We start from the raw sequence: 15,168 nt of genomic DNA, 5'->3' as shown, positions 1-15,168 counted from the left end.
AATATCTGGGTTCATTGAATTCAACATAGAATTTTAGAACCTTCAATTGTTGCGGAACTTAGAACGTTCAAAAACCTACACCTTTAAGGGTTAACCTCAGCTTAAATACCAAACCCTGAGCCACAGACAAATAAAAACATTGGTCGAAGAATGAAAGGATATGATTGGGTGGCAGGAAGTTCCAGCTGAGCACCTGATTGGCCAGCGCCAGGTAACGCTGGAACACAGAGGACATCTGGGCGTTGAGGTTCTCCCTGCGGCTGAACTCCTGAAGAACCTCCATGGTAAGCATGAAGATCTGCCTCAGATCGTCCTCCTGACACACACACACACACACATACTTCAGTATAATACATCATACAATAGAGCTGCACTGTACATAACCACACACACACACACATATAATATGGCAGAATGATAACTAATGAACTAACTCAACACAAACAGTCTGTAAAAGTCACTCACACATCCACAAGAGATTTTATGGACTTATACGCGGGTGTGAGACTTCATCTATAACATAGTGATCAGTCAATGGAAATGTAAAGGTCATTAGATCTAATACCAAAACTCACTCACACACACACACACGCCCATCTATTCAGTAATTCTCAAAATGAAAATAATGAAATAATAAGCACGCTACACTAAACAAAAGCAGAAGAATGATTATGACATTCATTACAATCACACACAAGCCACAACAATAGCCTGTATGCTTATGAGTCTTAGCTTAGGAAAGCTTCAGCTTCTAATAAATAAATAAATAAATAAATACAGACATGCAGCTCATGACGAGGAACATTACATGGAGAGGGTGTACAGAGATGGGGGGGGAAAAAATCAGACAGCTGTTACGTGACAAGACAAAAACTATTGAAATCATAACTCATACATTTGTCAACTAAGTGAATGGGTGTGAGATTTGTAAAGCTATTTGCTTAGTAGAATGTAAACAAAGCTGCTGAGCTCAAACAAACAGAGTTGTGTTATTGTATTGTACTGTAGTGGTATGTATGTGGTAATAGTGCTTCAGGGTTGTGTTGTGGTGAGAGACCTGGAACTGGCGCTTGCAGTTGCCGTGGAACTCCATGCTGAGGCCGATGTTGCTGGTCTTGCTGGAGCTGGAGAACTCGCTGAGTAGCGCTGTCAGGATGGAGCAGGCCAATGTTTGCTGCGCGCGCCACACACACACACACACACACACACACACACACACAGGTCAGAGGTTAAAGGTGACAGTTGACACACACGCACCCTACACCCACCCAAACCTCGCACCCCTGAGACAAGAGTGTGGACGCACGCTCGCTCGCGCATGTGTGTGCGTTTACTCATGGCGGCAGGACCCTGCTCGTTATCCCCCTAATGAGCTTGCTGGGAGCAGCTGGTTGGCTGGTCGACTGACCTGAGCGTGTGCCCTGCACGTGCTGCTGTCTTAACCAGAACATTCATCAACCAAATCAACCCACTCCACAAGAGAGCAGCGCACGGCCAGATTCGTATACCGCTCATCACACAGCAACAGGACTAGGTACAGCACCAGTCAGAGCTACATACCCTACTCTGGATTACCATGTGATTTTGGTGATCAACACAAGGACTAGAATGCATCAATTCATAGAAATTATAATACATAATACATAAAAGCAATTTCAAATTAATTTCAACAACCTTTCAAACTATTTTCTCTGAGTATGAAATCTGAATACAAACTACTAAAAAATAAAAAACTCCTCACTTCCACTCTCTTAACAACAATCAATAATCAATTGTCAATCCATGGTGAATACAAGTTGGTGGAATGCAACTGTACTGTAGTGACATCTTTTATTTCTCTCATTTCTGATCTAAAAACAAACAAGACAAAGTTCTTATAAAACAAGCGGATTCACAGAGGCAGGGGCATTTTATCCTACTGCATGCTCTTCCTTTCACATGCCCACCTCTTTGGATGTGCCACTGTCATCTCAGCTCATCTTTGATCTAAAACACTAATAAACAAGAGAATGCGCTTATAAACAAGTCCTTCCTTTCATGGGCCCCCCCCCCCCATCTTGGGACGTTCCACTGTTTCAGCAGCATGCCTGGCTCTAAAGCTCTAGAATCCCTCCATGCCCGAGGGACTCCCAAAAACACAAACGTAACCGAGGGCAACAGCTGCTGTTGTCTCAGCGCCATGGAAGCCATGTTCATAAAAGTGCTCCACACAACAACACTCTGCACACAGCTCAATCAACGACTCATGCTGCCCAAAGTCTGAAGCTCACGCTTCAGGGAGATGCTCACTTGCTGTGTGAGGAGCGCCATCTTCTGGAGATAGCGCACAAGTGCTTGACTAAGGATACTCTTACAGAGTGGAAGAGAAGAGGAGAACCGCTTTCCCTTCAGCTTCTCTGCCATTTGAGCTAAAGGAGCTTTACCCTTCCACTGACCCAAACCCAAGACCGAGACACAATTAGTCAGATGCTTGGACTAGAACAGGCCCACACTAGGACTAGCACTATTAAAAAGCAAAAGAGCTTGATAAGCTGGAGACTTCTTCGCTCACTGCCATGCACAACTGAAAGGCTGAGGAAGTCATTTGTCCCCATGGCCATTGAACTGTTCAATGCCTCACTAAAAGGAAGAGGAGAGATAAACTTCTCTGCTTAGTCTGTCTACCTCTCCACCATCTCCATGTTTGAGTACTGACTGCCCACTACTGCTTTACTACTGTTTTACTAATGTCCACAGCCTAATGTTTTCACTACTGTTTTACTGCTACACTGTTTTTCATGCTATATTAGCACACATGATCAATGGCTGCGGTCAGGCTTCTGCTACAATACTGAATGAATGAATGGCTATAACCCTATTACCTCAACCTGTTCTTGCACTGACATAGTTTTTTATATTACCTGGTCTACATTATACTTCACTCTCCTATTTGTCCATATTATTTATGCTGGTCTCTAGACCTTATTCTTGCACTGTTGGACTAATGTTGGACTACTGTTTGCACCTTTACCATGACACTCACTCTCTTGAGCACCTTGCCATGCACACATCACTAAGGACTATGGTTGGACTACTTTTTGCACCTTCACCATGACTCACTCCCTTGAGCACCTTACCAGTCCTGGCCCTGTCACTACAAGCGTCTTATGCTTGATCACCCTCAAGCACATTGGACTTTTTAAATTTAATTAATATAGTGTATTTAGTTTTGTTAGTTTTCTTATCTTCTACTGTCTTTATTGTACAGTGGAGTTTAGTTATATGTTTATACTTATACTTATGTTTACCATTTCTGCTGTAAGTGCATGTTGTGTGTGATGTCTGTATGCTACTGAGACCCTTGAATTTTCCCACACTCTTTTGGGGTTTTAAAAAGCACAACAAGAGTGATTCATGTTGAAGAAACTGAATCTTTAAATTCATTCCGTAGCTTTAATAATCATTGAGAGCACGGTGTGGAATATGTGCTTCTAGCCACAGACAGTACACAGATTGGTTTAATCTAATCATGACTAAATCGTGACTCTGGTTTGGTTACAGCTCAGCATTCCCCCAGTGTGGCTGGTTACTCAATATCTCTATTGCTCAATCCCCTCAGACACAGGGCAGACTACTGCGTACCCGTCTGTGGGTGACAGACACAAGGAAACCATCCAGGGCTGCAAACGCAGCAACAACCTAAAAAATCTGGATCACTTCCTTTAAGCATATATGAGTATATATGAGACCATATGAGTAACTGCTGCTGAAGCTGAAAATTTCCCGTTACACTGTTCCGAGGGATCTCTTCAGTCATCTAGCATACGTCATCTCGCATTAGTCAGCGGAATCTCATTTTAGAAAACTGCCATTTCCATACCTACCCACGCCTAACAAGAACAAGCACCTGGCCTCCAGCTATTCTCAATTAGCTGCTTACCATTCAGCCGCCGCTGTTACGACTCATTACTCCTTGTTGGCATTCCAGAAGGAAGTAATGACTCGCATTCCGGATCTTTCCCTCACCGCATAACAGCTTCTACCAGCCCCCTCACACCTTATGTTTTTTGCTAGTGTGATAATGACAGAATAAAGCACGGCCATAAATCCTCACTACTTATGAACGGCATAAGTGTGTCAGGAGTCAATGCATCAGCCGCCCGTGTGAAAGCAAAGAGGTGGATTCAGTTTCATATGTTGGCCCTGTATGGTTCCGGGGAACCAGGAAATACACCTGACACTATGTGAGACAAAGAGAAGGTTGTTGGCTCACCATTGGGCACGATGAGCAACATGATTTATGTCTTCGACTGAAAGACCCCCAGCTACATCCAACATTAGATGCATGTTCAAGCAGCAGTAAGAGTTTATCCAAAATAAAAACTAGAGAGGTAACAACTTAAAAGTTGTGCATATCCTTGCAACGCTGACCCAAAGCTCCACTGGCAGTGGCAAAAATGTGTTAACTAGTATCTTCAGTGTGCTGTCAAAGCTTTCTCATTTGCGTGAGGCATTAAAGCCTGGCACATATACCTACATAGTGTTGATCCTGGACGGCTGGTGAGAAGGAAGTACACATTTTTCTGTTGCATGCTTTAAGATGTGTGACGTTTTTGTAGTCACTGTCTCTCACAAAAACTACTTTTACAGGACAGGTCTTTCTACTACATAGTAGGGCTGGGCGATATGGCTGAAAACTGTATCACAATATAAGTATTTCATATCAGTCGATATCGATAATTATTGATTTTTTTTTAATCTATTTCAGATAAGGATCAGAAGGGGGGAAAAAATCAAATTAAACACTTATTTTAAACTTAACCTTCCTCTGATTTTAATCACCTCAGTTATCAATCAAAGCAAACAGGGAAAAGAAATAGCAACACAATCATAAAAAACACTCAAATAAATAAATGTGCACATAAGTCTGAATGAAAAGCAGCACTGGTTGAAGCCTGGAAATATTGTAAACAAAGTAGGTTAATTTGCTAGTTTATCATAGTCTACTGGTTAGACTGTTGTTTCCCCACGCGTGTTTAAGTTTCAAATGAATACCTTTTCTCCTTGGGACAGGCCCTTTGAATCTTGGAAAATACTTTTACATTTGCATCTGGATTGAGATGATTAGAACTTAGCAGTCAATTTGAATGCAACTTTTAATGTCTTCTGATTTAGAGGCTGGTGGAAATATCTTATTATTTTTGGGCAGAAAATGAATGAAAATCAAATGTATCAAATCAGCTATAAAAATCTGAAACAATCTGGGACAAAGTTCACAGAACAGTTTAGGACAGACAGAACTTCTGTCCTTTAAAAGTCAGGTGAGTAGTGCATAGTCAGACGCTCTAGTTGGGATAATCTGTTAAGGCTGGCTGACCACAGTCTTAGAACAGTGTTGGGGGTTCAGCTATGACCATTTTCTCATTTCATGAGATTCAACATTTTGTGTTGTGTTAACTTACCACTGTGGGATTGCCGCTGCTGATGAGCTGACTGACTTCATGGAAGATGCCCTTGCAGTTGATGGACTTATCCAGCGAGCCCCGCTTCACAATGACCGCCACGGCCAGCAGGACCTGCTCACGGACATACTTCTGAAGACTACAGGAGAACAGAGAGAGGGAGTGAGAGAGCGAGAGAGCGAGAGCGAGAGAGAGCGAGAGAGAGAGAGAGAGAAAAAGAGAGGAAAAAAGACTGTATTAAATCATAGGCTTAACCGACCGCATTTAGTGTGAGAATAAAATAACCTTTAAAATTGTCTCTCACAGTTCTCACAATTTCCAAATAAATCACAGCTTCCGCATATTTATGTACTAAACTGTTGAGTGTGTTTCTGTAATTATCTCTGTAAAAGCCCAAACGTCCATCTCTAGCCAGATATTCTATCGGGGTCTATTGAGTTTCCTAGGGTCGCCATTACCCTTTATTTAGGGTAATTTGAAGCACTTGGATGCAAACTTGTTTATATTACATCTAATGCATGTCGGGAATGCCACGGTTAATGGGAGACCATTTAGGAGGGGAAGCACGCCTACTGCCAGTTGCAATTTCACATGCATACTTCTGTACATCAATACACCAGAAGCCACCTGCAGGCCAGCTGTCTCTGCATTGGCCAACATGTTCTGTTATAGGCAGAGACTGTGATTCTGGCAACAGGTTGCTGGTGTCTGTTCTTTACAGCCAGTGAAATAATAACACCCCTACTTCCTGTGTTTGCTGTATTTGATGAAACATTTATTGGAAAGTGAATCATGAAACATTACGATTTTTCATCAAATAACATTTAAAAGTATATTCACAGTAAAGGGCATTTATGACATGGATATTAAACTACCATCAAGCCCAGAGCTCAAACCACCTCAACGCATGAATGATGAATGATGAAGAATGATTTTCCAACATTCAGCAGAGATGCCTGATTGTGCAAATTTATTCAAACAGCTAGGTAATGTTTATGCAATGCAAACAAATGATTGTGCATCTAACATTCATTGTACATCTTGCTGTCAGCTCCAGTGTGTACAGATGGAGAAACACAGGACTAGTAATTACTAATAAATACTAATCACACGTACACGTGCACACACACCGTGTTGTAAGAGGACCTGGGAGAAGCGGAATCCTTTCGTGTGTTAATTTTGCAGCAGGCACATTTGTGGCTGAACATACCAAATTGAATGTACTAACACACAATCGCAAACCCAGAGGCAGAGGCGCGCACGCACACACACACACACACACACACACACACACACACACACACACACACACACACACACACACACAAGGGTGTGACTCACTTGGGTCTCTGTAAGACATAAGTAAGGAGGAATGTGCGGAGAGACTCGATGCTGGCCTTCTCCAGGAGGATCCACTCCCGCACCACCGCCTCCATGATGGCTGTGGCCGCCTGGAAGAGCACATAGTCCACCTTACTGGTCTCTGGGAGAAGGAGAGAGAAGAGGTATTAAACACACACACACACACACACACACACACACGCACACGCACGCACACGCACACGCACGCCTCCATTATGATTAGAAACACAAGTTGTCCACACACACACAGTCATACAACATCCGGCCAGTCCCGTCATGTCCCAACACACACAGTCATTCTGTATGGATAACTCACTGGCGCACGTGCCCACATGCGCCCACGCCCACATGCGCACACACCCTGCACCTCAATTCTTCGAGATTCAAGGAGTCGGAGATAGATCTGAGCCTTTCTAAACTCACTGTCTGCCACCACTATTAGGAGTACCACACCAAACACACTGAATCAAACCAGCAAACTACACCAACCACACTCAACAAGAGGAACAACTTATAGTACAATTAGCTTAGCCACATTCAACCAGACCAACTACTCTCTATACTCAGCTACAAGCAGACCACACTAGCCATGGCTAAAAAAATAAATACCAGACCAACCACACTCACCAAGACAAACAACACAAACCAGACCATCACCAACATGCTAAATAGCCCTCACACTAATCATTCATAACTACATATTCAGAAAGGCTATGGTACCTCAATGTGTGGTCCTAGTCACAGCTCTCACACTAGCATGGTCAATTGATCTTTCACATAGCCAGCCAAAAACGCTCTGCACTGCCCAGTAAATAACCACCATGTAGTTATTAGTTAGTGAGTCAATGGATGTTCCAAACACCAAAGGGCTTGATCATTAGCAACAGCCTTAACTGAGTACTAGAGGAAGGACTGTGCCTGTATGCAGAAATAGCTTTCTTTCTTTATATTGAAGAAAGACATCAAATGACTAAGCGGGAATATTTCTGGAGAATGATGTATTACCATTAAGAAATAATTCATGGGAAATTTCAGAGCTCTCTGGTTTACTGCTTCTCAGCGCCTTGCATATAGATAGAGACAGACACAGAAGCACAGAAGCTTTGTTACCAATTTATGTGCTTGCATATACTCAGACACAGAAGCAGAGAAGCACGCACACACACTTCAATAACTCACCTTTGTATGTGCTTGCATATACTGTAGATAGAGACAGACACAGAAGCAGAGAAGCACGCTACACAATACCCATTGTCACACACACACAACTCACCTAGTATGTGCTTGCATATACTGTAGATAGAGACAGACACAGAAGCAGAGAAGCACGCACACACACGCACACACACACACACAACTCACCTAGTATGTGCTTGCATATACTGTAGATAGAGACAGACACAGAAGCAGAGAAGCACACACACACACACACACACACACACACACAAACACAACTCACCTAGTATGTGCTTGCATATACTGTAGATAGAGACAGACACAGAAGCAGAGAAGCACACACACACACACACACACACACACACACACAACTCACCTAGTATGTGCTTGCATATACTGTAGATAGAGACAGACACAGAAGCAGAGAAGCACACACACACACACACAACTCACCTAGTATGTGCTTGCATATACTGTAGATAGAGACAGACACAGAAGCAGAGAAGCACACACACACACACACACACACACACACACACACAAACACAACTCACCTAGTATGTGCTTGCAGATAGCGAAGGGTGATTTGGACTTCCTGAAGGAGAGGAATATGTGCTCTGCGTGCTGCCTCTGCTCTGTACTGACCATGGACGGCGGTGCCTGCAAACACACACGAGGAGGGTCAGACTACATGTAAACAGACAAAACATCTGAGCTGTCGTGCTTACAAACAAACAAACAAACAAACAAACAAACACACACACACACAAGGGTGCGTACACACACGACTCACTAAAAACTCAGCACAGGAGCAGAGATTAAAAACCTGCAATCACCTGTTCAATAAGAGCGCCCCCCCCCCGCACACACCTTAGGAACTAAGTTTCGTACATAACTACATAGATCCACACACACAGCTGGCCTCTGTGTGCACACACACAGGGCATGCATCACATGCTAACTGTGTCTGGGAGTGTCAGACTCCCACAGTGGCTCCCATGCTGACTGAGGTGTGTGGTGGAGGCCTGCTGCTCGGAGCAGCCACCGCACCGGTGTGCAGAGGCAGAGGCGGCAGCTCAGCAGTGTAGGAAAATCACATTCCTGCCTTAATTACAACACACAAGCACTTCCAGACCGCCAGCGGCTAGGGCTAGCAGGGAGAAGGGCCTCTTTTATCCACGCGCCACCACACACACATACACAGTCAGACACACAGACACACACACACACACACAGTTAGACAGACAGACAGACACACACACAGAGTTAGACAGACAGACAGTGCACAAACTAAGAGAACACGCATGCAAATGCACACACAGACACGCATTCACACTTCACTCACGAGCACCTCACCCAACTCACTTAAAAAAAAAATTTTAAATCTTTCATCAGAGCTGTGGCCACAGGAATGCCCCATTCATTTCTGCTGCCTTCATCTACTAAATCACTAGAGGCATAACACACATTCATGACAGTACACAAACAAACACACACACAAACACACAAAAAACACTGACATACAAACACACAAATTTGTGAGCCCATCTTTCAGTCACACACACATTTGTGAGCTCAGATCTTCACCATCTGCAATCAGTTTATTTCTTGTTTACATTACATTACATTTAGCAGACACTTCTTGACCAAAGTGACTTACATATGTCAGCTATATTACAAGGGATCACATTGTCCCCTGAGCAACTTGGGGTTAAGTGCCTTGCTCAAGGGCACAACGGTGGAAGCCGGGAATTGAACCGACAACTTTCAGGCTACTGCACGCTAGCCCAGCTCCTCAACCACTACACTACCACCGCCCCATGTTTCAAGTAGATGTACTGGACTGATGGTATTCTGTAGGCTGTCTCAATGGGCCCTTTGTATGTCTGTATTTTGTAATTTAATAGTCACTGTGAAACACTTCTATACCACTCAGACTGTTGGGATGGAGGGGGAGATGGATGTGACTTTGAAACAGCTGGGATAAAAGATTGTAGCTTGGATCATTTGCGTCTCCAACTAGCTCCCTCTGAGAATGGGTAATTACAGGTGACACATGTACACACACGTGTACGCCGCACACACACACACACACACGTAACATGTACACGCACACACATGAACACACACACACTCACGTAACATGTACACACACACACACACACACACACACACATACACACACATGTATACACACACACACACACACACGTACACACACGTACACACAAACGTGTACACACACACACAAAGACTTGCCAGGTATAATAATACGCATAATAAGCCGGTCAAGTGACTTATCCAGATATCATCGAACAACAGACATTCAAAAGCCATTAAACATAGATTAGCAATTGATCACATCAACAGACATTCTTATCATCCACTGCAAAGCAAAAGCCATTAAACATAGACTAGCAATTGATCACATCAACCAGATGACGCAACACTCAAGGTAACCCGTCCACTCCACTCAGCCCGGTCATCTTGATACGGAGGATAGTGGGTTTACTCTTCCCCCAAACAGCGCCACCTTTGTTTTGCCCCTTAGTGATCTAATGAGGAAGTGAGCTCCGCCCGCGTCTCGGCTCCTTTAAGCCGGTGAATTTCACTGGCATTTATGGCACCAGATGTTCTTGTTTACTTGTTACGTTTGATCTTCTTCCAATCACGTTCGCCCTAATCTGATTGGGTGATTCGGCGATGCCTGGCCAAGCGAGCCTGAAGGGCCCAACCATACGGAATGTCCTCCGCAAAAGGTCACGGAAGGGTCACAACACATTCCGCAGACAGGTGATGGGAAGCATGTGAGCCACTATCATGCTGGACACACACACACACACACACACACACACAGTAATGACAAATGATTACAGATTCGCATTACAGACTCACTCCTTTCAGGTCTCACCACGTTATGAATACATACATACATACAGACAGACAGACAGGATCACATGACACTGCCTGGATGCTTAACATAGGTTAACATACTGCACATGACATTTAGAGGATGAAGAAGATGAAGAAGATGATGGTTATGATAATATAGGATGGTGCATTCAGCACTTCTTTTGAAGACACTGATGAACACTGGTTCCTTAGACGGACAACATGAACAGTTCTGATACTAACAGCATTCACAATTAATTGTCTGTTTGACTGAAAATCAATCACTTATACTTGCTGCCTTTTTTCCCCTAGGGTTGGCTTTGGACAACAAACAATGAATAACATTGCCCTGAAAGATGCACAGAGTAGCACCAGAGAGCCTAAGGAACAACATCAGGCCCGGGCCAGAAGCTGGCAAACAAACAGCACCAGAAGCACAGGACCGGATGGACGTCTATGACATTAACACAAGGGCACAGACACCCTGGCAAAGGAATGAGACATGTGGGCTGGACACAAGGTAAGAACGAGGAGTAGGCTAGTCTGATTACGGATTCAAGCAGCTAAAATATCTATGCATTACTACAATTTTTTACAAGAGGTTCACTAAGCCTATGGCAGCAGGGGAGGCTGACATAAGTTAAAGGCCTATGGCAGCAGGAGAGGCTGACATAAGTTAAAGGCACAGTCAGAGATTGTACGCGTATTGTCACATTCAGAAATCATCTTCTCAGGACTGCTAGCTGCGCATTCTGTCAGTACACCGTTTTAAAAAATAAAAATGGTCTCTGTTGATAGCCCAGGCTCCAGAAACAGGGAACCAACAAAGCGGGGACAGCCTGTCCCCCAAATAAATATGAAACCATGCGTGGAGTTTGTCTGGGAATACTGAAGGGAGGAGTAATTGTTCCGTTATTTTGGACAAAAGCGTCTGCTAATACATTTAAATATAAACATTTCGGCACAATCGCTGATTGCACCTTTAAAATGACAAATTTACATCCAACAAGAAATAACAAACTTTACATTTCAATTGATATTATGTTTCAAACATAAACAATTCATATTATGTTAAAAACATAAATACCTAGGTACCTAAGCATTTTAAACACAAGTAAAATTATATAGACCGTACCTGCTGCCTTAACAGAAATGAGACAGTATATGTTGAAGGTGGACCATATCAACATCTAGTGGATACATTTTGCTTACAGACCACCAACTCAATCCATAACTCAAAAGGTGAAACAACCTCCTCTTCAGTCATGCACAGAACCAGTGCAGTAACAGTTTGTATCAATTAGGCTATGAGTTTAAGTATTGAGGGTTATTATTTCTTGTAATATATTGGCACATTCAACTGACTTGTTGTTAATTGGCAACTATTATCTTGTTGCTGTCAACAAGACAACAAGGGTACGAATAATAGGACATGACACATGTTACAAAGTTATAATTAGATAATTCTGCCAAATATGATACTTTACACCAGATAACTATTTTAACTTCAGCCATATTCTGAAAGGACAAATTAAAGACATTTCTGTTTTTAACATTAACTAATTCTAAAACCGACGAAATTACGTAGCTCAACAACCTGACTAAATATGAATAGGGTTACAGTTGGCCTAACGTTAAGCTAGCACCAGCAGTTGGGCCATTTAGCTTATTTGTAAAGACACAGCGAGGCTAACTTCAAATATAGACGTTTGCAATAATTCTTCGAGATTACAGGCATGTGTTAGGGGGTAATTTCTTTCACCAATAAAACCGTAGAGTTTCCCTCACAACTTTTAGCATGTATAGCTCTACAGTCCCAAGTGGCCTCGGTTCAACCGCATGCTCACAGAGCCTCGATCAACAATGATCACCGTTGACAAAAATAGAACAATCAACATCAAAATCAAGCCAATATATGTGGTACTTGAACATCGTATTGTGGGTAAACGGACTATAGTTACCGAACATGCTCGATCATGGATAGACACGAAAGTGAATCAACAGCGTGTAACTAGCCGAGGCGAAGAGCAACCATGGGGGGATGCTGAGAAACTGTCTACGGTACTTTTAAATGTTCTATATTGGTCATTTTTATTGATCGCAGCAAGGATGTGAGACATAAAAGGTTTATGTGTTTCACAAGATAAGTTTTTAATCATCATCGCCACAACAGGCAGTGTCATCCATAGTGGCTTCTGAGGATAAGATGATGGCTATGTTGGATTTTTGCGGGATGGAGTGAGACAAGCACTGCGCCACGCATCGCTTTCTTCGCTCAAAACGAATACCTGTGGCGATCTAACAACCTAGTCTCTTCATAACTTCAGACAGAAGCAAAAGCCAAGCACAGACAGTTACACATATAAAAAACGTTGTTCTACATCTCACCATTAAAACTTTGGCAGCGCTTTCCAGCTGTGAAATCACTTCTGGTGCACCGACCGCCGCCATCATGGTCTCTCTTCAATGACGCGCCATGCGCTGCATTCTGGGACTAAGCGGTACTCTGGGCCAATGAGTTCATGGAGACTTTTGGCAGGGAGTTTTAGTACGGTGCCGTGCCGGCCGTGCCCCGTGAAGGTTATGCAATCACAATATTAGTCAAAAATCGAATGTGAGAGTTGTCAGTTCTACGTGGAGCGCAGCTTCGACCTCTGCGAGTTTAAAAATTATGTCATTCACGATTTTTCCAACCTTTGCCATAAAAAATGTGCACAGTCGGCACATGCCATGTTTCAAAATGTCTAGGACAGCCCAACTAAAGGACACGTTCTGGGTCAACTGAGTAGCCTAGACAAGGAACATTCAGGGCCCACATGCCAAAACCAAAACACCATCGTGGTTCCTACCATCCAGGAGTGATTAGCTTAGCCTATATCATTTTGGCTGTTTGTTTTTATGAAAGGGTGTCAGCGTGGGTTATAAATAGAAACACGCACGGTACTGTGCCTTCCTGACCGGGCAGTTACCTAACATGAAAGGGGAACTCCCTTGGACACACCGCCCAAGACGCTTGGAGTAAAAACATAATTTAAAGAAACCACACATTCCGAGGATTTATTAATTTAATTTAAACATATTTTACACAGTGAGGACAGTGAAAGCATTTTTACAAATTCTCAATTCATACATAAATGTAAAAAAGGAAATATAAATCAGATTGTATGCTGTATGTAATACTGTAGACATGGAGGTTTAAAAGTTAGCTCAGGAAAAGGAAAAAAGAATAAGATACAAAAAATATGTATATCTGTATAAATATATATTCAAGAGTAACAGTGTGGTATAATACATTAAGGAAGACCAGATGAGTCATAGAACAGTCCCACCCCAGAGTAAAAATACAAAAGGTACACTAAGTAGGAAAAAAATCACATCATCAAACAGAAAGAAGTAAGATATCAAGTCAGTCATAGATTGTCAACACAAAGTAAATTACAAGAAACCCACCTATAAACACACAACCACACACAAACAAACACGTTTCTGACTCATTTTGGAGAATCACTTTCATAGGCTAAAGCTTTGCTTTTGTCATTGTAATTTTTTTCACCAATTACTCCATCATGATGAATGTCTGCTAGATGAGAATTACTCTCATACTGCGTAGCCCTACACAGAGAATGGCTGACTGGAAGAATTGTCTAGAAACTTGCTGTCAGAGAAACGCATTTTGTTCCAAAAACATTGATATTCTCTTGAAAATGTATCAAGAAGTAGCCCATTACCACCTGGTTTTGTCTGTAATGCACCCTTCACACTTATTGTGTCCCAAATACATGTTTGTATAGATCATGGAGCTTGGTTTGGCTTGAACACCCCCCCATCTAAGTCAGTGTGCCAGTTGTTGGAGAAAAGACAATATCAATATTATTGGCTGGTGTGTTAATCTGGTGTGACGCAACAGACAGTGTGTGAAGTGCAGGGATGATTGTCAGCATGCTTTTGGTGGAGTCATCAACATGCAATCGTAAATAAAATGTGAAGAATGCACTCTCATTCACTGAAAATATTCAAAAAACTATTCCAACACAAAACTTGACTTTGATATCGAGCAAGCATGGGACAAGAGTTTAAAACGTGTGGCCACATCTGATGTAATGGTTTGTCTGGAAAGAAAAGTATATATGCAAAAAACAAATAGTCATATAAGTTTGATATACTAAAATCCTACTTGCCTGGCATGCTCCCCAACAATTCTATTCCTCTCATTCTTTTACTCTTTTTTTATTTCCCTCTATCGATCAAGTCCTCTCTCTCTATCCGACTTCCTCTCACGCAAGCAGGACCGGCCTGG

At 42.6% G+C, this 15,168-nt stretch overlaps 1 protein-coding gene across 1 annotated transcript in view; it reads right to left on the bottom strand.

Moving 5' to 3' along the window:
- xpo4 (exportin 4) overlaps positions 1–13,366 on the bottom strand; it is a 53,320-nt gene extending 39,954 nt beyond the window's left edge. The window contains exons 1-6 of the mRNA XM_048239831.1: positions 13,260–13,366; positions 8,534–8,639; positions 6,783–6,924; positions 5,442–5,580; positions 1,058–1,174; positions 163–316 (exon numbers count right to left, since the gene is read on the bottom strand). Of these exons, the coding sequence (XP_048095788.1) occupies positions 163–316; positions 1,058–1,174; positions 5,442–5,580; positions 6,783–6,924; positions 8,534–8,639; positions 13,260–13,325 (724 nt within the window). The 5' untranslated portion in view covers positions 13,326–13,366. The remainder of the gene's footprint in view (positions 1–162; positions 317–1,057; positions 1,175–5,441; positions 5,581–6,782; positions 6,925–8,533; positions 8,640–13,259) is intronic.
- Positions 13,367–15,168: the final 1,802 nt, after the last annotated feature.

This window comes from Alosa alosa, chromosome 3, assembly GCF_017589495.1.
Source record: "Alosa alosa isolate M-15738 ecotype Scorff River chromosome 3, AALO_Geno_1.1, whole genome shotgun sequence".
NCBI lineage: Eukaryota > Metazoa > Chordata > Actinopteri > Clupeiformes > Clupeidae > Alosa > Alosa alosa.
The sequence above is the reverse complement of the archived record's forward strand: the minus strand, read 5'-3'. Positions and strand labels throughout refer to the sequence as shown.